This window comes from Camelus bactrianus, chromosome 10 (genome assembly GCF_048773025.1).
Source record: "Camelus bactrianus isolate YW-2024 breed Bactrian camel chromosome 10, ASM4877302v1, whole genome shotgun sequence".
NCBI lineage: Eukaryota > Metazoa > Chordata > Mammalia > Artiodactyla > Camelidae > Camelus > Camelus bactrianus.
This window is the reverse complement of record NC_133548.1, coordinates 6,421,711-6,446,696: the sequence shown is the minus strand read 5'-3', so window position 1 is coordinate 6,446,696 and position 24,986 is coordinate 6,421,711. Positions and strand designations below refer to the sequence as shown.

The 24,986-nt window shown below is 45.7% G+C and overlaps 2 protein-coding genes across 7 annotated transcripts; one reads left to right on the top strand and one right to left on the bottom strand.

Moving 5' to 3' along the window:
• Positions 1 to 13,234: 13,234 nt before the first annotated feature.
• On the top strand, positions 13,235 to 20,795 carry KAT5 (lysine acetyltransferase 5). 6 transcript variants are annotated; one of them, XM_010957143.3, is made up of 14 exons: positions 13,237 to 13,404; positions 13,504 to 13,570; positions 13,896 to 13,964; positions 14,052 to 14,188; positions 14,450 to 14,632; positions 14,722 to 14,796; positions 14,906 to 14,980; positions 15,318 to 15,566; positions 15,644 to 15,733; positions 17,527 to 17,667; positions 17,748 to 17,841; positions 19,783 to 19,942; positions 20,077 to 20,158; positions 20,250 to 20,795. In XM_010957143.3, the coding sequence occupies exons 1-14, from the start codon at positions 13,393 to 13,395 to the stop codon at positions 20,382 to 20,384; spliced, it is 1,569 nt and encodes a 522-aa protein (XP_010955445.1). In that variant the 5' UTR covers positions 13,237 to 13,392; the 3' UTR covers positions 20,385 to 20,795. The 6 variants fall into 6 exon arrangements, with proteins under 6 accessions (XP_074227808.1, XP_010955445.1, XP_010955444.1 ...); XM_010957144.3 differs by having other exon boundaries at positions 13,241 to 13,404; positions 14,477 to 14,632; XM_074371707.1 differs by having other exon boundaries at positions 13,235 to 13,570.
• A 71-nt stretch (positions 20,796 to 20,866) lies between these two features.
• Positions 20,867 to 22,144, bottom strand: RNASEH2C (ribonuclease H2 subunit C). Its single transcript, XM_074371725.1, has 4 exons — positions 21,909 to 22,144; positions 21,619 to 21,719; positions 21,324 to 21,443; positions 20,867 to 21,002 (listed from the first exon to the last, which is right to left on the bottom strand). The coding sequence occupies exons 1-4, from the start codon at positions 22,054 to 22,056 to the stop codon at positions 20,976 to 20,978; spliced, it is 396 nt and encodes a 131-aa protein (XP_074227826.1). The 5' UTR covers positions 22,057 to 22,144; the 3' UTR covers positions 20,867 to 20,975.
• Between the last annotated feature and the right edge of the window lie 2,842 nt (positions 22,145 to 24,986).

The window sequence follows — 24,986 nt, the reverse complement described above, 5'->3', positions numbered from 1 at the left end:
ACTTGTTGAAAAGTAAATATGTAAAAGTGTGGATTTGCAAAACTTCAATGAGGTATCACCTCACACCAGTTAGAATGGCCATCATTTAAAAGTCCATGAACGATAAATGTGGAGAGGGTGTGGAGAAAAGGGAACCCTCCTACACTGCTGGTGGGAATGTAATTTGGTGCAGCCATTATGGAAAACAGTACAGAGATTCCTAAAAAAAACTAAAAATAGATTTACCATATGATCCAGCAATCCCACTTCTGGGTATATATCCAGAGGAAACTCTTAATTTGAGAAGATATATGCACCCCAATGTTCATAGCAGCAGTGTATACAATAGTCAAGATATGGAAGCAACCTAAATGTCCATCAACAGATGACTGGATAAAGAAGTTTTGGTATATTTATAAATATACCAGGTACAAAACAGAATAAAATAATGCCATTTGCAACAACAAAGATGGACCTAGAGATCGTCATTCTAAGTGAAGTAAGCCAGAAAGAGAAAGAAAAATGTCATATAATATCACTAATAAGTGGAATCGAGAAAAAAACAGAAAAGAAAAAAAAGGACACTATGAACTCATCTACAAAACAGAAACAGACTCACATAGTAACAGTCTTATGGTTACTGGTGAAAGGGAGTAGGAAGGGATAAATTTGGGAGTTTGAGATTTACAAATGTTAGCCACTATATATAAAAATAGATTAAAAAATGTTTCTTCTGAGTAGCACAAGGAACTATGTTCAATATCATATAACCTTTAATGAAAAAGAACATGAAAACAAATATATGTATGTATATGCATGACTGGGACATTGTGCTGTACACCAGAAATTGACACATTGTAACTGACTCTACTTAAAAAAAAAAATAAGTGTGGATTTGTTCTTTTGTAACAAAAAAGAAAAGAAAAAAAGAATGAAGTGGATCTTTACACCACATACAAAAATTAACTCAGAATGGATCAAAGAAATCTAAATCTATCAAGAAAATCACAGATCAATATTAACAATTATATTTTTCAATATCCTTTTGAAAGACATTTTTAAAAAATGGAATAGAAAGCTGTCCCAGGCTTTCGGATGGTTAGACATAATAGCATAAAATGATCACTTGTCCCCAAATTAGTATATACATTTAATGCAATTTATATTAGCATTCTAATAAGTTTTCTCTTTTGATTGGTTTAAATGATCCTAATGCCTATCTCAAAGAATGCAAGTCTAGGAATAGTCAAAATATATGAAAAAGAATAGTGAGGGAGCCTTCTCTTCCAAGAAAGGGGCCATTATAAGGACACTGTAATCAAATTAATATGGTATTGGCAAAGAATAAGACAGAGTCACGGAGCCAATTTCAGAATATAGAACTGGGTCCCAACCCATTTTAGGATTTAATATATGACACATGTGGTATGTCGTCAATTCAGCAGGAAAGAGTCGTGTTGTGTACTAAGAGGTGCCAGCACACAGCTCGCTACCCATTTGGAGGAAAATAAAATTGGCCCATCTCTTACACCAGCCTCCAAAATAAAATCCCAGAAGGATCAAAGTCTTAAACGTAACCAATAACATAATTTTAAAATCTTGTAAGAGAATTTAAAAGATGACAAGAACTTTTTAACCAAGACTGGAAACCCAGAAGTTACGACAGGAAGGATAAAGCATATTTGACTATATAAAACATTTAAATGGATGTATGCCAAAAGATGCTAGAGACAAAGCAAAGAGACAAAGAATAGATTGAGGAAAAATATTTGCAATGCAGAAAACAATAGCAGCTTAATACTGCTCTGCAAATCACCCTGGGACAAACAACACAACAGAAAAATAAGCTAAGTGTATAAAGAGACAATTCACAGAGGAAAACTCCGATGGGCAACCAATAAAGGAAAAGATGCTTTGACTGAAATGTTGGGAAACACAGATCAAACTTATACTGCTATACCACTTCCCCATCAGTCTGGGAAAAAATTTAAAAGGCTTTAGCACCTATTGGCTGAAGAGGACATGGGAAAACAGGAATTTTCACGTCTTTTTTGTGGAAATGAGATATGTTACTTAAAAAAAAGGCCACTTAGCTAATATTTACAAAAATAGAAAATTCTTATATTTTTCATCCAAGCCATCCCACTCATGAGACTCCATCTCTTAGATCTATGACAGATTTATTGTAGCAATATTCATGTTGGCATACAACTGAGACCAAAGCAAATACCCACACGTCACTGAGTTCCACTTGTGGAACATTATAGCCATTGAAAAAGAGTGAATTAGAGCTGTAACAGTTGACTTGAAGAGATTTCCACAAGGTATTGCTAAATGAGAAAAGAAAAGTGCATTTGGTACCAACACTTACAGAGACTAAAAAACCAAACGAAAACCACATCCTGTGTATGTACATTGGCACATTTTTACAATTACATTGGTTTATTCTTGATTGTGAGAGTATTGGTAAAATAGGGAAGGATATCTATTAGGGTTTTAATCTGGGTCACAGAGGGGGTCGGTGGGAAGTATGGATGAAGGGGGGGAGAAAGCAAGCAAAAAGGACAAAGGAAAAATAGACTGCATAAAAATCCTGCATTATGACCATGTATTCATCAATTGCTCCAGAGAAACAGAACCAATAGGGTATATATATTTACATTTTAATATACATTTACTTATAAAGATTTATTATATCTTACATATATATATATGTATATTTCTGTCTCTCTCATAAGGAGTTGGCTTATATGATTACAGAGGTCAGGAAGTCCCATGAACTGCCATCTGCAAGCTGGAGGCCCGGAAAAGCCGGTGGTATAGTTTCAGTCCAAGTCTGAAGGTCTGAGAACCAGAAGAGCCAATGGTGTAAGTTCCAGTCCAAGGCAGAAGACTGATATTCCAGCTTATACAGTCAGGCAGAGAGCAAGTTCTTCTCCTCTGCCTTTTTGTTCTATTCTGGCCCAACAGATTGAATGACACCCACTCACAGTGAGGAAGGCCGCTTCTTTACTTGTTCTGTTGATTCAAATGCTAATCTCATCCAGACACACCCTCATAGACACACCCAGAAATAATGTTTAATCAAATATCTAGGCACCCTGTGATCCAATCAAGGTGATACATAAAATTAACCATCATAACCTCACACCAGTCAGAATGGCCATCATTCAAAAGTCAATGAACAATAAATGTGGAGAGGGTTTGGAGAAAAGGGAACCCTCCTGCACTGCTGGTGCAGCCATTATGGAAAACACTATGGAGTTTTCCTAAAAAAACTAAAAATAAAATAAACTTACCATATGATCCAGTAATCCCACTTCTGGGCATATATTTGGAGAGAACTCTAATTCAAAAAGATACATGCACCCCATTGTTCATAGCAGCACTTTTTACAATAGCCATGACATGGAAGCAACCTAAAATGTCCATCAACAGATGACTGGATGAAGAAGTTGTGGTATATATACAATGGGATACTACTCAGCCATGAAAAAAATAAAATAATGCCATTTGCTGCAACATGGATGGACCTGGAGATTGTCATTCTAATCGAAGTGAGCCAGAAAGATAAAGAAAAATACCATATTATATCACTTATATGTGCAATCTAAGAAAAAGACACAAATGAACTTATTTACAAAACAGAAAGAGACTCACAGACATAGAAAACAAACTCGTGGGAAGGGATAAATTGGGAGTTTGAGATTTGCAGATACTAATTACTATATATAAAATAGATAAACAAGTTTATACCATATAGCACAGGGAACTATATTCAATATCTTGTATGTATTCAATACCTATAATGAAAAAGAACATGAAAACAAATATATGTATGTATATGTATGACTAAAACATTATGCTGTATACCAGAAATTGACACAACATTGTAAACTGACCATACCTCAATAAAAAAAGACTAAAAAATAAATAAATAAAGTATGATGGGACATTTTAAAAAGTAGAAAATAAAATTAACCATCATAGACCATATATTCATTTATGTAAACTTATATATAAGCTATACATCTAAAAAACATTTCGAATTAAAAAGTCTGCCCTCCGTTGGAGCCATCTCACCTCAGAGGCAAGGGTTTACCCTCCCACTCCCATCAGGCGTTGGCTGAGGGTTGCTTCTGAAGGTGTTCATTTCCCAAATTTCCAGTATTCCCTGTGCTGGGCTGGATAGGCTCCCATGGTCAGAGGAAACCTCAGTCAGAACTCCAGACATCTGCTGTGAGAGACCCTCTCCGTGTACAGACAAATGTGGAGAGGCAGGGGAGGAGGGGCACAGTAGCATCTGATCCGGATGTGTAGCATTTTTGCAACAAAAGGCATAAGTGGGATATCGAAACACTTAACCACACTATTTGTGGTTAGAAGACCTGTTCCTTTTTGGACACTCATCATGTCCTGAATACTGTGCCTGACCTGCACACACATCATCCGCGGGCGTTATCTTATTATCCCTGTGTGCAACCAGTCTCTCTCCATGGCTTCAGCCCAGAAACTCTTCTAAAAGAGGTGCAATGGAGATGGGGTCCTCTGTGCTGGTGACATGGAGAATGGAAGGCAGGTGCCACCTCAAAGGAAATTGCTCAGCATAACCAGAGGCCCATTTCCCTTCGCAAACACTTTTTCAACACCCTTCAAGTCCAAATCCTTGGAGCTGTTATAGAAGGGGAGCCCTGGCTTCTTTCTCTGCTAGCCACATTGTATGTGGCTGATGAGGATGGTGACACTGCAGGAGATGGACTTTTATAATGGTTATGTGTAATCAGAGCATAGAAATATTTTAAGCAAAACAGTATATTTGGGGTGAAATAAAAATTTTGAAAAGCCTTCACGAGCCCTCCATCTTCAGGATGGTTCTAGGCAGAGCTCAAGTGAACCCTACAGCTCAGACCTGTAAAAGTGTGTTCATTAGGACAAACAGAGAACCAATTAATGCAACCTCATAACAACAATGGAAGTCCACTCTTGGGAAGTAGAATAAGGAAATTTCACATAAGCTTTATGATGACACACAGTTCTTACAGGATCTCCTGCTTGGAAGCTGCTGCTGTCGCACTCAGACTGCACTCCCAGTCTGTCTCTCTGCTGAGGTGGGGTCTCGTGCTCCTAGGGTCCCCACCAGGGTTTCTGGAGCAGGGCTGACAGGGGGTTGGATAGTGGATTGGGAAGAAGGGTCTGTGTTAGACTGATGTCTCTCCTAATACCCGGCTTGGTTAAATCCCCAAATTTCTGAGCCTTCGTGGTTCACCTGTCAAATGGGTACAGCACCTAGGCCATTCACAGGGTGACTGTGGGGTCAGATTCATTCCTCCAGCAAATGTTCACTGAAAGCCTCTTTTGTGCAGACACCATGCTAGCCCTGGGGAAATCGTGATGGATGATGCAGAAACTGCCCCTGGCCCATGGAGCGGTCCAGAGGCCTTCCTGGAGGAAGAGCCATCTGAGTTAAGAAAGCATTACTGAGGGGGGGCAGTCAGGAAGAGCAGTGAGCCGCCGGAGAGAAGGCTTGATGAGGGAAGGGAATGCGTCCTGGACCTGGTTTGAGAGGCGTCAGTCCTTGCCTGTCTCCAGCCTCTAGGGGGCGTCTCTCCCTCCCTCTCTCCGTCTATCTCTCCCCATCTCTCTCCCCACAAATGCCATGAATGATCCTGCCAAAACCATGTTATTTTGTATTTTTCACAACACTTTATGTTTTTAAATAAAAATAACTGAACATAAACACTGAATAGACTTGTACTAAACAAGTTCAAAGGTTTCTGTAAAAAAAACCAAGATATAATAATAATTGAAAGTTTATTATTATAGACCAATATATCACAAGACTATATGTCAATGAAAAGTAAAAAATAATCTCTACCTGATTCCAACATCTGATGATGGAAAAGATTAAAAGAAGGGAAATGAAAAAAGAAAGAAAGAAAGAAAGAAAGAAAGAAAGGAAGGAAGGAAGGAAGGAAGGAAGGAAGGAAGGAAGAAAGAAAGAAAGAAAGAAAGAAAGAAAGAAAGGAAGGAAGGAAGGAAGGAAGGAAGGAAGGAAGGAAGGAAGAGAAAGAAAGAAAGAAAGAAAGAAAGGAAATGAGCACATATTAAATGCCAATTAAAGGCCAATTACTGAGAAACAGTATTAGAAATATTTACTATTTAGAAGTTACTATTTTAAAAACGAAAATGTAAAACATATGAAGCATCAGTTTCCCTATCTGATAGTCTTGATGATTGTTTCATAACAAATATCCCAGATGTAAAAGCCTTTCTTTCATTTTGCATTGACCTTGGTCAAATTGCTAAAGAGCCTCCACAAGCAACTTCACATGGGCGTACATGTTCCTTTGTAGACACTCATTTCTTTCTCTTAATGAGCAAAATATTTTATCTGCTAGTTCTGATTTTGGTTTTGCTGTTGAAACCAATACTGTTAATTCAGATTTCAGATCAGTTTCTGGTTTCCTGCTGGAGTATTTCATAACATTCACATCTTCTTTTTTCATTTCTCCTCTTAAATATTCAAAAGAACTGTAGACTTCAGTGAATATTTAAATACTGGAATATTCCAGTGAATATTATGGGGTGGTATTTGAATAATGTAACATATGGATCTTCTGGCAAAATTAGCAGTACTGGGGGGAGGGTAGAGCTCAGTGGTAGACTACATGCTTAGCTTGCATGAGGTCCTGAGTTCAATACCTAGCGCCTCCATTAGAAAAAGAAAAAAACATTTATTAACTCTCACTCCCCCAAAATGCAAAAAACAAACAAAGAAACAACAAATATCAACTATGACAATGACATTGGTGATTAAAAAAAAAAGATTAGCAGTACTACACAGAATCTCTTGGTGAAATGACCAATTTATTTACTTATTTTACTTCCAAAGGTGTTATTTCTTGAACACCACTCACAAGATTTATATAAAGAGGACTAGCATATAAACATTCATTTCTATTTTACTTTCCAGAATGACTCATTGATGTGAAATATTCATGCAATAGAATATTATTCAACCTTAAAAGAGAATGAAATTCTGATACATGCTACAACATGGACAAACCTTAAAAACATGTTTCTAAATGAAATAAGCCATATGCAAAAAAGGAGAGATATTACAGGATCCCACTTATATGAGGTAACTAAAGCAGTGAAATTCTTAAAGAAAGTAGAATAGTGGCTACCAGGGGCTGGGAAGAGGGAGGAATGGGGAGTTAGTGTCTGATGGGGACAGAGTTTATGTCAGGGATGATGAAAAGATTTGGAGATGGATAGTGGAGATGATTGCTCAACAATGTGAATGTACTTAATGCCACTGAACTGTATGCTTAAAACTGGTTAAGATGGTAAATTTTATGCTATGTGTATTTTATCACGTTAAAAAAAAAAAAAGAATGACTCACTGTTATCAGAGACAGGAAAACAAACCCACACTTACAACATGGTCACCACTATGAGAAGTGAGACCGATTCCATCATGATGGCTTCTCACCTACGTAGTCCTATTTCTGCTTTTGCTTTTAACCTGACATCCTGACATCAGTGGGTTCTTTTGAAGCAGTAATGTCTCCTGTGGATCGCTAAGCCTTAACTCTTGCAGCAGAATTAGAATACTTCTTTTCCCTGGTTTTTTGACTGACCTTTTTAGGACCAAGAGCAGCCACAAAATTTATGAGGCCTGCTGCAAAATGAAACTGAGGAGTCCTTTGTTCAAAAATGATTAAGAATTTTCAAGATGTCAACAACAGAACATGAAGCTAAGTGCAGTACCCTTCTAAGCTCTGGGCTCTGAGCAATTGCCCTGACCTTACACTCATGAAATCAGCCCTGCTCAGGATTTAGCAAAACACAGAATTGCTGAGAAATGCCAAAAAGGAATTCCCACATAGAGGTGTGAAAGCAGAAGCACGTGGCCCAGTGGCTGCAGCAGGCATCTCGCCATCCTATGGGGAGCCTCCTCGAAAATGAAGCCAACCCACTGAGTTGGTGGCAGGAAGAGAGAGAAGAAAACTCAGAGGGTGATGCTGCCACCTTAGAGCCCTGGGTCCACCAGCCTTGGAGCTGCTCCAGCTCCAGGGAGGTAAGAACTCCAGTTTATTCTTGGTTTTCTGTTATTTATAACCAAGAGTGTCCAGCTGTTGCACATCTTAAAGAAACCCCCTTACTTATCCTTCCAGTCTCTTCTGGTTCCCCTCCAATCACTTTCCTTTTTAAAGCAAAGCAAAACAAACAAACAACAACAACAACAACAACAACAAAAAACCCTATAGTTAAACTTTTTTTCTTTCATTTAAACTTCTCTAACTTTTCAGGCAAACTCAAACTCCCCTAAAGAACTGTGTATCTGTGCTGCTTCTGTCTCCTCAACCCCTACACAGTCTGACTTTCTCCCACCCCCACCTCTACAAAGAGTGCCCCCTGAAGTCTGTGATGACCACCCAGCTACTCGCCCAGCCAGTATTTGCCTGCCCTCGCTGCCATCCACTCTGAGGGTTCCCAGATCTGGGCTGCAGATTAAGACCCTCTGCCAAGCAGCCTTCACTCCCACTTTGAATTCAGCCAGCATTTCAGTGGATCTGGATTTTATCAAGCACAACCACAGCACATGCATTTGGAAAACAAGTCCATGTTCATTTCTTCTGAAGAGACAATGAGTTCTTGGAATAAGGATTCTCATTCTACAGGATCCGAAGCCCCCAGGGAGCTGGGGCCCAAATGAACTGCTGGCCCATCTGCTTCTTCCTGCCAGGCCTTTCTTTCTCATCACGCTTTTGGTCATACCTCAGTCTCCAGCCACCTTCAGTCCTGGCCTCCATAGCAGCAAGAACCTTCTAGCTACACTCAGGCTGCTACTCAGGTTGTGTCCCCAACAATATCGTGCCCTCAGTCATCTTTTAAAGCTTTAATCAAATACGTTCTTTTCTTGCTCTGAATTCCCCATTGGCTTCCCATTGCACTTAAAGCAAAGCCACACTTCCTTACAAAAGTGCCATAAAAGGCAGTGACTGGGCCCTACTGGCTGTCTGATTCCTGGCTCATCACCCCACTCCCCCCGAAAATGGGCTTCCCTCTCCTGGAATACACTGAACTGCGCCTCTACCCCCACCTCCCACTAAGGGCCCTGGTTTGCCTAAACCAGTGGAATTCTATCCCCTCCGCCACAGGGACTGACTGAGGCAAAGGCACGTGCCCTAATATAGGTCAATCCGAGGGAGGCCCAGGCCTTTCCTTCCACAGCTAGGGAAGAGATTTTCTCCTTAGACACGGCCTTGGACAAGAAAAGACACAGGATCCTGTGGGCTTCCCCAAGCCCTGCCTCTTAGTTAGATAAGGTGAAGTCTCCCAGGGCTCACTGAGTCATAGAAGAGCAGGCTCAAGCAGTTGATTAGGACAAGCCTGCAGGCATTGGGGATGGTGCAACTCTGATCACCTATCTCAACAAGTAACTGAGATTATTCCTTCATTTCCCTTTAAAACTTTCATGGCTGCACAGAATCTTTGGAGATGGCTTTTTTAGGAGGGAGGATGCTGGGTCCATCAGTTTGCAGGCACTTTGCTTAAAAGCAACTTTCCTTTTTGTTACCAAGGCTGTTGCCCCCAGGATCATACCCCTGCCCCTCCCTCAACTAGAAACCAATTACTCTTATCTAAGTTTCAGGAAGCAGCTACAGAGAAGAAACAAGAACTGGTTAGAACCAATCGAGTCCAAGATGGTGGAGGATTTGACTTCCAATGGGCATTGAGCCTCATTATATGTTCATTGTAATACATCAGCATGCTAAATGACACGCCCACAGCAGGCACCATGACAGTTCCAAGGCTCACCATAAAAGGTCAATAAGTAGGCGGGGCCCAATTCCTAGAAATCCCCGCCCCTTCCCCAAAACAGTTGGGATAATCCTCCCACTCATTAGCATATGAAATTACCAAGCCCATAAAAACTAGCAATCCTGCACCTCTCAGCCTCTCTCTTGCCTTTTGAGAAGGCCTGCATTCTATCTACAGAGTTTGTATCTTCTTTTACTTCAAACTAAACACCCCCACACCTCAAGGCCTCTCATCTCTCACCTTTTGAGATGGCCCAAATTCTACCTAAGGAATGTGTATTTCCTAAACCGTTCTCACTTTCCCAGATTGACCCCATGCTCTGGGGCCACCTTTCTTGCCTTCTGAGACACCCTGCGCTCCATCTATGGAATGTGTATCTCCCTGAATAAACTTGCTTTCACTTTGCTACGGCTCGCTATTGGATTCTTTCCTGCATGAAGCCAAGGACCTTCACTTGGCAGGGAATGTCTCAGGGATTCGTCCAGGACCTGGACGTGACCATCCTCTCTTGCCCCATTCTCCTGAAACACTTTAACTGTTCACATCTGACCCACTAGAGCAGGGGCCTCGCCTGTTTTTGCTCAAGCTGCTCCTGCAAGGGGTGGCACATAGTTGGTGCTCAGTTAATACTGTTGAATGACTGATGCCCTGTTCAGCAGCTGTTTCTTTTCTCCTTCTTTTCTCTTTACTATTGTTGTCCTCACCCCCTGGAATGCCCCCAACCCCCTTTTCTGGCCAACACCTACTCATCCTCTAAACTGCATGTCAGATACCGGGTGCTCTGAGACTCCTATCTGACCCCTATCTGGATCTCTGGCCTTGGTTTCCTTCCCATCTTACAAGACTGATCACTCTCTGCAGTAAATGTCAGTTCACACCTCTGGCTCTCCAGTGAGGCCATGTGCTTCATCCATTTGATGATTTTTAACTGAATGCCTACTCTGAGTCAGGCACTATGGAAGCTGGGAAAACAGCCTCAGAAAAACAATACAAATACTGCATTCGTAGATCTCACATTCTAGTGAGGGAAAGACACTAAAAGTGAATAAGGAAAATACATGATTTGACAGCGGGGGATAAATGCTATGTAGGAAGACAAAGCAGAGGAGGAGGGAGATGAGGTGGCGGGATGGGCAGATTTAATCTGGGAGGTCAGAGGTGGCCTCACAGGGAAGGTGACATTCAAGTAGAAACTTGAATGAGGTGAGGGAGCGAGCCAAGTGGATAAATGGAGAGAAAACGCTGCAGAAACGTTCAGCATAGGCCCAGAAAGAGGAATATGCCTGCTGTGTCCTGGAAACACCGAGAGGCCAGTGTGACTAGAAGGTAGTGAACAAGTTGGGATGAGAGCACAGGGGTAGATCCTAGCGTGTGTGCTGATGGGCTGAACGTGAGAGAAGCAGAGAAGCTGGATGACTTTGAGGTTTTTAGTTTGAGAAACTGGATGAAGTCATCATTGACAGGGGCCAGAAAGAAGGCGGGAGGAGAAGGTTGAGAATAAAGATCAGGAGTTTGGTCCTGGACATGCCCTCTAGACATCCAAGTGGAGATGCTGGTGGGCAGTGAGAGCTGAGTTCAGGGGAGAGAGATGGGCTGAAGACACAAATATGAGAAACCTCAGCATGTGAATGATATTTAAAACCATAAGCCTCTAGGACCTCATGAACGGAGTGACTGTGGATACTGAGATGAAGCCTGGTACTGAATATGGGGACTGTGAGTGTTTAGAGGTCACAGATAGGAACAGCAATAAGTAAAGGAGATAAGGAACAGCTGGGGAAGTTAAAAGGCAACCAGGAGGGTCTGGTATCCTGGAAGCCAGGAAAACAGTGTATCAAGGTAGACGGAATAACCAGGGGGAAAGGGTATAGCTCAAGTGGTAGAGTGCATACTTAGCATGGACAAAGTCCTAGGTTCAATCCCCAGTGCCTCTTTCTTGAGGAAAAATAAACAAATAAATAAACCTAATTACCTACCCCCTGCAAGAAAAAAAAAATAAAGGAGTAAACAACCATGCCAAAATGCCACCGATAAGAGGACTGAGAAGTGGCCATTAGATGAGGAATCGGGGGGGAGGGGTCACTGGTGACTTTGACAAGGGGGCAGTGACTGAAATTGTGCTAACTGCGACATGCAGCAGTCCCTGCATAAACACTTATTGACGGTTATCAGTGCAATGGCTGATTTCAACAGCCTGCTGATTGGTCCTGTCTGGTCTTACCTCCTTCTAATAGGGGAAAATTGGAAATAACTTGAATATTCAACAACAGGAAATTGGTTATGCAGATAAATTACATGTAAACAACAGAACACTATGTAGGCATTAAAATAGTTCTATAAAATACTAGTGACAAGTGTTCAATTTATGTTATGAAGTGAACAAGCTGGTCACAAACCAGCACACACAGTAAAAACCTATTTTTGTATTAAATAGATAGCATAATAGTCTATAAAGTAGGGTTTGTCAAACACTTTCTGTAAATGGACAGACCGTAAATATTTTAGGCTTTGTGGGTGTATCTCAGGAAACTATTCCATTTTAAAGTAAGAGTCATAGACAAAATGTCTGTGAATGAGTATGGCTATGTTCCAATAAAACATTATTTATATACCCTGACATTTGAATTTCATAATTTTCATGTGTAATTATTATTTTGATATTCCCCAACCTTTAAAAATTTTATATATACATATATTAAAAAAAATTCTTACCCATTGGCTGCAGGAAAGCTAGCGGAGGGTTGGATTTGACCTGCAGGCCATAGTTTGCCTACCTGCCCATCTCCTTTACCTTGTGCACTTTTTTTTTGTTTCCCTAAACATTTATCACTTTTTAATTGGCTAGATAATTTATTTTAAAACTATATTTACTGTTTGTTACCTATACCCCCCTTTTTCTCCCAACCTCCAAGAACGTTAAGCTCCATGAGGAGGGTGTTCTTTATTTTATTCACTCATGTATTCCAGGCTCCTAGAATAGTGCTTGGCACATGGTAGGGGATTACTAAATATTTGTTTAATGTATGAATGAATAATGCTGTACTACTCTTATAAGTAGCAACGTAATATACGAAACAACAAACCTAGAAATCGTCCGAGTCACCAACCATAGAGAATGAAGTCTACAAACTTGGCGAGGTTTTTAAGTCCTTCCCAGTCCCGCCCACTTCTCCAGCCTCCAAACCTTCCAGACCACCCACTCCAACCCCGTTCGAGCACACGCAGTTTACTCCCAGCGACGCATACTGCCGCCACTAGGAGATGCCCAAGCCCGGCCGCCCGCAAAGCACAAACACCCGTCACACGTGACCGGCGTCGCAGCCGGTGAGCGTCACGTGACGGACTCAGGTTTCCGCCAATCGTTGTGCACGTTATGGGGATTCCACTCTCGACTTGGCGTGAGACTTAAAACGCCCCATTCTCCCGCCAGCCAAAAGGGCCGGCTCCGTCAGCAAGCTGGGCTGCAGTGTCTCTCAAGAGTCCTCTCGTAAACCGACTCGGGGAGGCCCGGGCCTCCACCGTGCTCGGTCCCGGAAGTGACGTCTCCCAGAGGGGCCGGAAGTGGCAGTGGAGGGAGGGAAGATGGCGGAGGTGGTGAGTCCGGTGCCCGGGGCGGGGCGGAGGGAGCCAGGGGAGGTGGGTAGAGCCCGAGGCCCCCCAGTAGCCGACCCTGGCGCCGCGCTGTCTCCCCAGGGGGAGATAATCGAGGGCTGCCGCCTGCCCGTGCTGCGGCGGAACCAGGACAACGAAGATGAGTGGCGTGAGTGACGTCGGGGGGCGGGGCTAAGGAACCTGAGTGAGAGGGGCGGGAGGGAGTCAACGGAACCCCTAGAAGGGGGAGGGGCTTCTAGAATCCTGGAGCGGGTGGGGCGCAGATACTAAGGAGGGGCGTGGCTTTTAGCCGCTGGAGATGGACAGGGCGGGACTTGGAGAGGGGACGACACTTGGTGACTAACGGGGGCTTGGGCGAGAGCTTCCAAGTGCTGGGGTTTAGGGATCCGGCCTGGGGGTGGAGTTCAGGTCGTAGGAGGGTGGAGCTTCATGGCCTGGACGATCTAAGGCCCTTGCCTGTGCGGTTCCCACAGCCCTGGCCGAGATCCTGAGCGTGAAGGACATCAGTGGCCGGAAGCTTTTCTATGTCCATTACATTGACTGTGAGTTCTAGGCCGGGATGAGGTGGGGCTGCAGGGTTGGGGGGGCAGCCTCTGGCACTCCTTTCTAAGCCATCCCCACTGCTGCAGTCAACAAACGCCTGGATGAATGGGTGACCCATGAGCGGCTGGACCTAAAGAAGATCCAGTTCCCCAAGAAAGAGGCCAAGACCCCCACCAAGAACGGACTTCCTGGGTCCCGCCCCGGCTCTCCAGAGAGAGAGGTGGTGAGTAGGTCCCCTGCTTCACCTCTTCTCTCCTGCCTCCTATTTTTCTCATCTCTTGGCCTCAGTGGCTCCCAGATGGTCAGGAGGGTGTACCCTCCCTCCCTGGCTTCAGCTTGCAAAGGATGGGGGCCAAATTGCAGATGTAGCTTCCATAGTTCAGTGGCTACCCTGTGTCCTTGAGAGGGCAGAGGGCGGGGTTTGATTACTCCATGCTGAGGGGCCCCTACTTCCCTTCCCCATCCCACACCATCCCCACCCCAGAGGAAGACCCTGGACCTATCTCTACAGCCGGCCTCCGCCCAGGCCAGCGGGAAGACCTTGCCAATCCCGGTCCAGATCACACTCCGCTTCAACCTGCCCAAGGAGCGGGAGGCCATTCCCGGTGGCGAGCCCGACCAGCCGCTCTCCTCCAGCTCCTGCCTGCAACCCAACCACCGCTCAACGGTACCCTCAGCAATTCCAGGGACCTTGCTTTCCTCTCAGGTCCCACCTTCTCTACCTTCTGACCCACCTTTCTTGGTTTCTCTCTGCAGAAACGGAAGGTGGAGGTGGTTTCACCAGCAACGCCAGTGCCCAGTGAGACAGCTCCAACCTCAGTTTTTCCACAGGTGAGTCCCCCAAACCATCTCTTCTTCCTGTCCCTTCTCTTACCCTCTGGTAGCCCTTTTTGGGCTCATCTCACAGCCACCCCCTCTATTTCTACCATCTCACCTGCAGAATGGATCCGCCCGTAGGGCAGTGGCAGCTCAGCCAGGGCGGAAGCGAAAATCAAATTGCTTGGGCACTGATGAGGTAGGTCTGGGGAAGAGGGAAGCTGGGTGAAAAGGAGGGGACATAAGCAGGGCAGAGAGTTTAGTGACTAATTTAAAAATGAACAAGGGGTGCTGGGCAGAGATAGTATTGGTGGGTTTAGGAGTGAGACAAAGCCAGTTCAGATCAGGCATTTAGTGATCTTTTCCAAGTCTTGGTTTCTCTAACGAGAAAGCGGGGATTATATTACCCCTTACTTCCCCCAATGGAGTTGCTCTTAGGCTTAAACAAGGAAACCTGTGGAAGGGCTATGTGAGCTGTGAAGTGTCCTGCTTGAGTTGTCTTCTGTAACCCGGTGTCTTCCACTGGCCCTGGGCAGGACTCCCAGGACAGCTCAGATGGAATACCGTCGGCTCCTCGCATGACTGGGAGCTTGGTGTCTGACCGCAGCCACGACGACATCGTCACCCGGATGAAGAACATCGAGTGCATCGAGCTGGGCCGGCACCGCCTGAAGCCGTGGTACTTCTCCCCGTACCCACAGGAGCTCACCACGCTGCCCGTCCTCTACCTCTGCGAGTTCTGCCTCAAGTATGGCCGGAGCCTCAAATGTCTGCAGCGTCACTTGGTATGAGGGGTCCCAGGAGGCCACCCTCCTAGCCCTACCCCCACCCCACCCTCACCCGATTCTCCTCTCTTACTCAGACCAAGTGCGACCTGCGACATCCTCCAGGCAATGAGATTTACCGAAAGGGCACCATCTCCTTCTTTGAGATTGATGGACGTAAGAACAAGGTCAGTGGCTGAGGAGCAGTGGGGAGTCCTTGACGCTAGGAGTCTAGGGGAAGTCAGATGAGCAGCTTCTCCCAGTTGGGGAAAACACTGAGCTTGATGGCTAACAGATCTGTTCAATTCATTTATCACATTCCTGCTGTAGGGCAGGTGCCAGGAGATAGTGACTAGCAATTAGACAAAATCTCCGTTCCTTGAGAGCTCACAGGGGAAAACAGACACGCCAGTTGCTGCTTACAATAAGTGTCGTGAAACAAAGTATAAGTTGTTATCAGGATCCAGAGAAGGTGATCAGCAAATCTTCACAGAGGAGGTAACCTTTGAGCCTTGACACAAAGGACAAGGTGGGTACGGGAATCCCAAGCGGTGGGATCTGAAGGGCAGGAATGGATGTATAGGCAGACCTTGGAGTTACTGCAGGTCCAGTTCCAGACCACCGCAAGAAAGTGAATATCACAGTAAAGCAGTCACATGAATTATTTTGGTTTCCCAGAGCACATTAAAGTTATATTTACATTATGTTGTAGCCTGTTAAGCGTGTAATAGCATTGTGTCTAAAAAAACAAGGCACGTACCTTACTTGAAAATTCAGAATGTAGAAATAATTACAATAGTAACATCAAGGATCACTGATGACACAAAGACCTGAAGTGTGCCAACACCGTTGTGGTGCCTACAGATGTGCTCAATGTGGGGTTGTCACAAACCTTCAATTGTAAAAAAAAAAAAAAAAAAAAAAAAGCAAAATGCCCCATCTGTGAAACAATACAATGGAGTGTGCCTGTGCAGAGACAGCATGAAAGGCGAATCCTCTGGCTGGAGGGCAGGCAGGATGAGGCAAGGCTGTTACTAAGGACAGAGCTCAGATGGTGGGAATGAGGTCAGTTGGGGAGGGAGTGGGGACACTACAGGTTTGGGGCTTCAAACCTGCCTCAGTCTGGCTGTGGGGAGGAAGGGGGGAGCAACCTGGAGGGACCTTTAAGAGTGAGACTCCTCCATTCCTGGTACCTAGAGGGCAGGGAAGGAGAGACAGTCACCTTGACCAGCAGAGGAGAGCTCTGGCTTGGGTGCTGGGGGAGCTTGAGAGGAAGATGCTGCTTTAAAAGACTGTTCCGTATTAACTGTTCTGTATTAAATCACAGCCCAAATTCACGCACTTCACTCTATCTCTCTACCCTGGGCCCCATATGTGTTTTCTTACTTGCGCATCAAATGGCGTGCCCAGCATGTGGTTAAAATCCATGTCTGAAATGCAGGAGAATTATGGAAATAGAAGTAGCAAAGTTAATGATTTTGCTAGGGCAGCCATTAAGGTTGTCATTTTGTCAAATTTAGAATTCCTTACCCCTGGTGTGGAGTGGCAGATCATTTCTCAGGTGTGACTGTAGGTGGGAGAGTGCTGTGGTTTTTGATAGCCAGACTGCTGAGACTATCACACAGGCAGAGCTCCTCTCGTAAGCCTGTCAGTCTCCCTGGGGACACACTAGTTTGTTGACTGTTGTTAATTGTAGCAAAGGCCAGTGCTGGATAGAGGTGTGGGGAGCAGGGGTGGTAAACCTGCCCAGCTCTCCTGGGAGGCAGGTGGTTGAACACCATCCAGAGCTGGTACATGGGTTTCTCAACTCTAAGAAGGGCCTATGCACAGGGACGGCCTGTCCGGTGGACTGGGTCAGGCCCCGGGAAGGAAGGCTCATCACTTATCATCCTGGGGACAAGGAAGCTCCGGGCTGACTCTAACCCAATGGCCCCGCTCAAGGCGGGGTACCCAGATTGGTGACAGACCTTTTTCTTTGCAGAGTTACTCTCAGAACCTGTGTCTTCTGGCCAAATGTTTCCTCGACCACAAGACGTTGTACTATGACACAGACCCTTTCCTCTTCTACGTCATGACGGAGTATGACTGCAAAGGCTTCCACATTGTGGGCTACTTCTCCAAGGTGAGTGCTTATCCAGGCTGTTCTTAGTTCTTCCCTGTGCTAGTTTCCTTCCCTCACACTCACTCGCCCCTCTTTTCCAGGAAAAGGAATCCACGGAAGATTACAATGTGGCCTGCATCCTGACCCTGCCTCCCTACCAGCGCCGGGGCTACGGCAAGCTGCTGATTGAGTTCAGTGAGTACCTGTGCTGCTGGCCGGGGGCCGGCTGGGGGTGCCGGCAGGCCCAGGCCCTGTCAGTGCTGCGCACACAGACCTGTCGGGTTGCTGTGATTCTCGGCCCTGGCTGTACAGCCCAGTCACCAGGGCAATTGGCCAGAAATAAAGATGAGACTCCCCCAAGGTTCTCTCCATTCCAGGGTGACTGCCCTGCTCGTCTGGACGAGGTTCTCAGCCTCTCACAGTTCTGTGGCCAAGGTTCTAAGCACCACTCAGCTTTTCCCAAATCTGACTCATCTACTCCAGGGCCATGAGCAGAAGCCGAGTGAGCCACTCTTGCTCAACTGTCTGGTCCTGTGTGTCATACGTGCTCCCAGGCGAGGACCTGCGGTTCATTTCCCCACTTGTCCCCTGAGCCTTGTGGACAGTAGACATCAGAGTGCTGTGAACTCAACAAATAGACGTGAGCACTGACGTGCAGGGATATGTTCTCTGCCCCTCATCATACGTGAACTCTTCACTGTCCCCCTCAACCCCGCCACTTCCCAGCCTCTTACCCCCCATTCCATTCGACTCACCACTCACTGAACCCTTGGGATAACCAAGCTCTGACCTGGGAGATGAGGAGGGAGCCTTAGCTGTCTGGTAGACTTTGAGGCTTGATTTGATCATGGTCATGGTCTGTTTGAGAAATATTTTGGTAGAAAGATGCCAAGATGGGGTCACATCCTCAGGAAGCCGTCTGCTTGGTAGAGCAGGCGGATGCTTGAAGAAACTCAGTCTAAGCCTAGGAGTTCAAACCTCAGTGGAGATGGGATGTGGGCAGGGCCACCACGGAGATGTGCCAGTTCTGCCCAGCACCATTCCAGGCAGCTCCAGAGGATGGGTGGGTGGGTGTTCACCGGGGAGGGGCCAGGAGTTCCCTGCAGCTGAGGCAGGTGTGGCCTCCAGTTACTCTGTCTGGAGGCTGCATGCACGCCCGTGAAGCTGAGTAAGAACTCAAGTGTGCCCCTTTCCTCTCCAGGCTTCCTTTCTCCAAAGCACGGCTTCTCTGTCCTCCCCACTGGGCTGCCTGGTGGCAGTCACAGGAGGTTGGGCAAGAGGGTCAGACTGGCTATTAAAGATATATCGGGGTGGGAAGAAGCAGAAAGGGTTCTGGTCCAACACAAGGCTATTTATGAGGGTGAAGAAGGGCTTCTGTAAGTAGTGGAGACATCCTAGGCCCCTGATGGGGAAAATGAAGACTCTGAGGAAGAGATGTGGAGCCACTCGGGGTCTTTGCAGGGCCTGAGGGTCTCACCAGGAATTGCCTGCCAGTGCCCAGTAGTCCACAGGATAGGGGAGGGCAGAGCAGGCCAAGTGGGAGGCAACGGGCCGCTGGAGAGGTAGTTACTTGCTGAGGAAAGGCCTGTCTTACTTGGGAAGGGCCTTGGTCTCCTCTCCTTGCTTCCTTAACAACCATCCTGTCAGGCATTCAGGCCAGCCTCATCTTAGAGCAGCTGATGCTTCTCAGGTCACAGCTGGGGGACTGATCTGACTTGAGAATCCAAGCATCCTTAGGCCTGGAGTGGAGGTGTGGTCTCCCCTACCTGTCTCCTCACATAGCCAGGCACAGAATCTGGTGTGACAGTAAAATTGGAGGCACTTCCTTTATGTAAGCCATTTTCTTTGCATTCCCCCCCATCCCACCTGTAATCCCTCACTGGCTCCTGCACGGCCCTCCAGGTTGATTGCAGCCACTCCTCTCAGTGCTCTGAGCACACAGGTGCAGAACATGCTCACTAGTCCTTTATGGAGAAACTGAGGCACGGAGCAGATAAGCCACATATCCTAGGTCACAGAAACCACACGGTGGGGCCCAAGATGGGAGCCAGGCAATCTGCCCCTGCAACCTGTGCTCTTAAACGACCTTTGCGTAATGCTGTGATTGCTCACCCACCCCCTCCTCCATTGCTTTAGGCTATGAACTCTCCAAAGTGGAAGGGAAAACGGGGACCCCTGAGAAGCCCCTCTCGGATCTTGGCCTCCTATCCTACCGAAGCTACTGGTCCCAGACCATTCTGGAAATCTTGATGGGGCTGAAGTCAGAGAGCGGGGAGAGGCCGCAGATCACCATCAAGTGAGCCTGGCCCTGCCTACCCCGGGGTGCATGGCATGACCTGTCTGTTCCTGGGCTTTCTCATTCCTCGGGCTTCTGGGGGCTTGGGGCAGAGAAGAAGGCCCCCAGGAGACCTCATCTCTGCCCTCCCACAGTGAGATCAGTGAAATCACCAGCATCAAGAAGGAGGATGTCATCTCCACTCTGCAATACCTCAACCTCATCAACTACTATAAGGTAGGGGGACCGGCAGGGGGGCAGGTGTGTGTCGGGGTACAGAGAGCAGGCCCTACATGGGCTGACCTGCCTGGCCCAATCTCCTGTCCAGGGCCAGTATATTCTCACACTGTCGGAGGACATCGTGGATGGGCATGAACGGGCTATGCTCAAGAGGCTTCTTCGGATTGACTCCAAGTGTCTGCACTTCACTCCCAAGGACTGGAGCAAGAGGGGAAAGTGGTGACCAGGCACTGCCCATCGCAGTCTCAGCATAGCCAGCAGAACTGGGGCTAACAGCCCATCCCACCCCCACTGGGGTCTCCAACAGGCACACCAAGGGAGACAGGGCTGAAGACAGCTCCACAAGAAGAGGACAGGCCTAGTAAAGGCCGGTTGGTGCTTAGCACCAAGGCGAGCTCAGGGCTCAGGTCAACTCCCAGGTCAGCTGGCTGCAGGCCCAGGGCTGCTATGAACCAGGGACCAGAGGGAGCCAGGCAGCTGTGTACAGTGAGATGGGGGTGCTCTGTACAGAGGACTGGTGGCTGTACAAATTTCTTTTGTAAAGTAGGAATTGGGGGTGGGTGGGTATTGGTTGCAAAATTCTGGCCTCTCTTGCCCCCATTGCCTTGGCAATAAATTGTTTCTATAGGCCAGAGCCATGAAAGCTGCTTTTGGGGAAGGGGTAGTGCTGGCTTAGGGGCTCCAAGGTGCTGGCAAACTCACAGGTTCCATGAAAAGCTCCTTTATTGAGGCGATGAAATCACGGGCTCCAAAGTGAAAAACAGGTTTACTGGGGTGAAGGGATTGGTGGTTTTCAATTTTCAAGCTGCTGTTCTCAGTCCTCCGGTACCTTTGCGTGAATCTGCAACAGGAATCACCTCTACTATTGAATTTCCGCAATATAGTGACTGGGTGGTCCAGACACCCCAGGAGAGACCCAGCTGCTCAGAATCATAGCCCTTCTAGACAGGCCAGAGAAGAATGTTGTTGGGGAAGCCAAGCTGCCCCTACCCAGTCTAATCCCCCAGTCAGACCCAGGATCCATCTGCCCCATTTTTTCCCCAGCCCCAAAGCCCCAAATCCACTTGGGGACAAGATTCTGACAACCCAGGAAATAACCTTCAAGCGGGGAGGAGGGGGTTGGACCGGGCCTGGGAGGGAGAGGGCCCGTCCATCTACTCACCGCTGCAGCGAGACTGGGCCAGTTTAAGGCCCCACGCACTTTGGCATCCGGACCAGGGATGGTTTCCAGGCCCCACAGGGTGAAACTGCTGAAGCTGGATGTGGCTTGGATAAAGCGGTCCTGGGGAAGGGGCCGGCTCAGCATCGAGGCCGCGCTCCCGCCCGCACTCCCAACCCTATTCCCCCGTGCTCACGAAATCCCGCCCTACAGCCTCTGGGGGTTCCACCAGCTGTTGCTCCTCTAGCTCCTCGTCATTGTCCGAACCCTCCAAGAAGTCCAGCTTTCCCACTAATACCTCTCCCTTCTCTTCTGTCACCATCACGTATCCCACCAGACCGGGCGGCACCACCATCTCCTCGCCGCGCAGACTGCGGCCCCGAAAGGACACTTCCAGTCCTGGGGGAGGCACGCGCGGGGTTTCAGAGAGGGCCTGATCCGGGCCTTCCGGGGCAAGCCCGGTACCAACCCTCCCGCCACCTCCGGTGGACCACGATCCCCGGGAGCCCTCGCGCCGCTCCTCGCAGAGGAGAGCGCGGCGCCGGCGCGGGGGCTGCCGGGAGCCGTAGTCCGGCGGCTTGCGCTCACCGTCGGGACTCTGGCGGATGGCCGGAGTGAAAAAGCGCCCCACGGGGGCGGGCCGGTTCACCGGGACATCGCAGGGCAGAAGGTGCAGCGTAACGGGGCGCAACTGGACGCGGCGCTCCTCGACGGCGTCCTCGTCGCTGCTCTCCATCGTCCACGGCGATTCCGTCGCTCGCTGGCTGTGGCCAAAGCTGGCGCGTAAAGCGCGCAGAGCCTGTCGGGAGGCCGGGGGCCGTCCGCGCAGAGCCTCCTGGGAAGCATAGTTCCTCTCTGAGGCTCCTCGGCAATCCCGCCTCCGTGAGTTCAAGTCCCAGATCTTTTTTCTTGAAATTATTTTTTCAATGGTACATTACTATTATAAAATATGAAAACTATTTCTAAAGTACACTCTTTATATTGATTGGTAGAGAGGTTTTTTTTTTTTTTTTTGGTTATGTGTGTGTGTTTAATTAAGGGTTAACAACCCTTCCTCAGGTATGTTGAAGATATTTTATCCGAGTTTTCAGTTTGTCTTCCAAACCTGTGTATAGGTGATTTTTATTACACAGAAGACTTTTATTTTTGTAGTCAATTTTATCAGCCTTTTCTTTATAAATGTCTTTTAGTTTTGGCAGTACTCTTTTCCGTTTGGTTTTTGAACGCTTCTCTATCGTTTATTTGTTCAGATACCCAACTTAGCTATGTTTTGACAAGTACTCTCATAAAATGAACCCACACAAATCTGGTAATTATGGTTAAAACTGCATATAACTTATAGATTTGAGAAAGAGAAAAACATCCCTGAACATCCAGAGCTGGCCTTGGTGTTCTGTTGAACATGAATTTCACAGAACATCGACATCAGACAAGGTCATTGTGTGATATGAGGGATGCAATCATGTGAATACAAAGACACAAATATTGTCCAAAATACAAACATAATGAACCACCCTTTTACATTGGATAAGTGACTGTTGCTATTTTACCAGTTATAGCTTTAGCCTCCATATAGTTAAAATTTGTTAACAGATGATCCTATCATAGAAATACTCTCACTTCCTGACGGCATCCATCCAGAGAAAAGTCCCACTTCCTTAAACCCTCCCCCAAATCCCCTAAACAAGCTCCAATCCTAGAAATCCGTCCTAACACCCTCCTCTTGAGATACCCCACAGTGCAAAAGTAATAACTACAGATGTGTTCCTGGTGGTTTTTGGCAGGAGGGTATTGACACATTAATTTAGTATCTTGCTTTAGTTTTCTACCAAGAATAAGATAATACCACTTATTCATGTCTCCTTTTATATCTTATCTGTACAATTGTGAAGTTTTCTTCTTTTATACATATTTTAAAGCTTATTTCTAGACAGCTTATATTTGTTTCTACTACAAACAAGATTTTTTTTTTCATTTTACTTTCTGATTATTATTTATCTATAGCAGAGGTTGGGAAACCTCACATTTGGTCGCTGACACAATTACTCAACTTTGTCATTGTAGCATAAAAACAGCCATTGACAATATGTAAGTGAGTAAGTATGCCCGTGTTCCAATAAAACTTTATTTGCAAAAACAGATAGTTGGCTGAATTTGGCCTGTAGGCCATAGTTTTCAGGAAAGCTGTTGATTCACACTTCTTATTAATTTTTAACCAGATATCTACTGAATTCTTTTATTATTCTAATAGTTTCTGTTTTACTTCCTGGGTCTCCCAGAAGTAGTCATCTCACTTTTAAATAATGATAATTTCACCTCCTCATTACATCATGTAATTTGTTTTCTTTTCTAGCACATTCAGAACAATCTCAAATATTACTGGTGTCAACAGACATCTTTTTCTTTTTCCTGAAACTTACATCAGGATGCTTTTGCTATTTCACCAAAATCGTGAAGCTGCCTTTCCATTTGTTATACATTCCATTAAAGCCGTACTACTAAGGGTTTTTAACTCAGGAGCAGATGTTTGATTTATTTTTACCTTTTTGGTTCTGTACGTATCCCATAGTCTGGATTTTAGTGATTGCATTCCTGTAGTGTTGTGTTCATCTGTCCTGTGTTTCCTGGGAATGAGCAATTCGATCTAGACGTTTCATCAGAGTCTTGGGGGATGGGGAGCAAGACTGATTCAAGGGGAGTTGTGTGTTTTCCATTATGAGGGACATAATACCTCAGTGCTTCCCTTTTCTTGTGAAGTTAGCACCCATGGATGATTATTGCCTAGATCTTTCAATTCACTGATATTCTAAGCCCACCATTTTGTCTTCATTTACTAGAATACTTCTATAAGGAAAACGTCCCTTCATCAACTATTTGGTTGCCCGTTGGTACAGTGAATAGAAGAAAAGCAAAATAATTGCTTGATATTTTCCTTGTATTTCCCAGTTTTTGAAAAACTTGCTTCCCTGGCATGCTCCAATGGTAACCTTTAAAAAAAAAAAAAGTATCAGTATTAAACAATGGATTTTTTTAATATATTTCAGTTAATTGTGTTTGTTATTCTTTTTAAAAAAAATTTATTTATTTTAATTCTTAATGTATTTTTTGGAGGGAAGATGTAATTAGGTATTTATTTATTTATTTATTTATTTTTAATGGAGGTGCTGGGGATTGAACCCAGGATCTTATGCATGCTAGGCACACACTCTACCACTGAGCTGTACCTCCCCCTGTGTTTGTTATTCTTACTGATCCTGAAATCGTCCCATCTTTTGCTAGTGAGAACCTCTTCAAGTTAGCTCCTGAGTCTTTTGATGTGACCCTAGTAGTCTTTTATAGGTTTCCTTGTTCTGAAACCACAGATATTCCTGGGTCATCTTGAACAGTTCCTGCCCCAGACTTGGAATCCTCCAAGGATCCCTAGTTCCTTTTGCTAAGAAGTGATATTTACTAATTCAGTCTGACACTAGATACACTCATTGCTGCTAGATTGTTTCTAGATATTTTCAGTGGACAAAGCTAGTAAATATGTATTTTTCTATTTTAAAGAAAGAATAATACATCATGAGTTCATACTGTTACTTCTAGGACTACTTTTTTTTTATACTAACCTCACTGCGCTTACATTTGTATCCTTTTCTCCTACACTGAAACATCTCAGTCCTC

Excerpts from the sequence above, each read along its gene's own strand:
- KAT5 (XM_074371707.1), top strand. The coding sequence starts at position 13,393 with ATGGCGGAGGTGGTGAGTCCGGTGCCCGGGGCGGGGCGGAGGGAGCCA. Across the intron at positions 13,965-14,051 it reads CTATGTCCATTACATTGACT|TCAACAAACGCCTGGATGAA; the intron begins GTGAGTTCTAGG and ends CCACTGCTGCAG. Across the intron at positions 17,842-19,782 it reads CAAGCTGCTGATTGAGTTCA|GCTATGAACTCTCCAAAGTG; the intron begins GTGAGTACCTGT and ends CCATTGCTTTAG.
- RNASEH2C (XM_074371725.1), bottom strand. The coding sequence starts at position 22,056 with ATGGAGAGCAGCGACGAGGACGCCGTCGAGGAGCGCCGCGTCCAGTTG. Across the intron at positions 21,720-21,908 it reads CATCCGCCAGAGTCCCGACG|GACTGGAAGTGTCCTTTCGG; the intron begins GTGAGCGCAAGC and ends TGCCTCCCCCAG. Across the intron at positions 21,003-21,323 it reads GGCCCAGTCTCGCTGCAGCG|ATTCACGCAAAGGTACCGGA; the intron begins GTGAGTAGATGG and ends TTCCTGTTGCAG.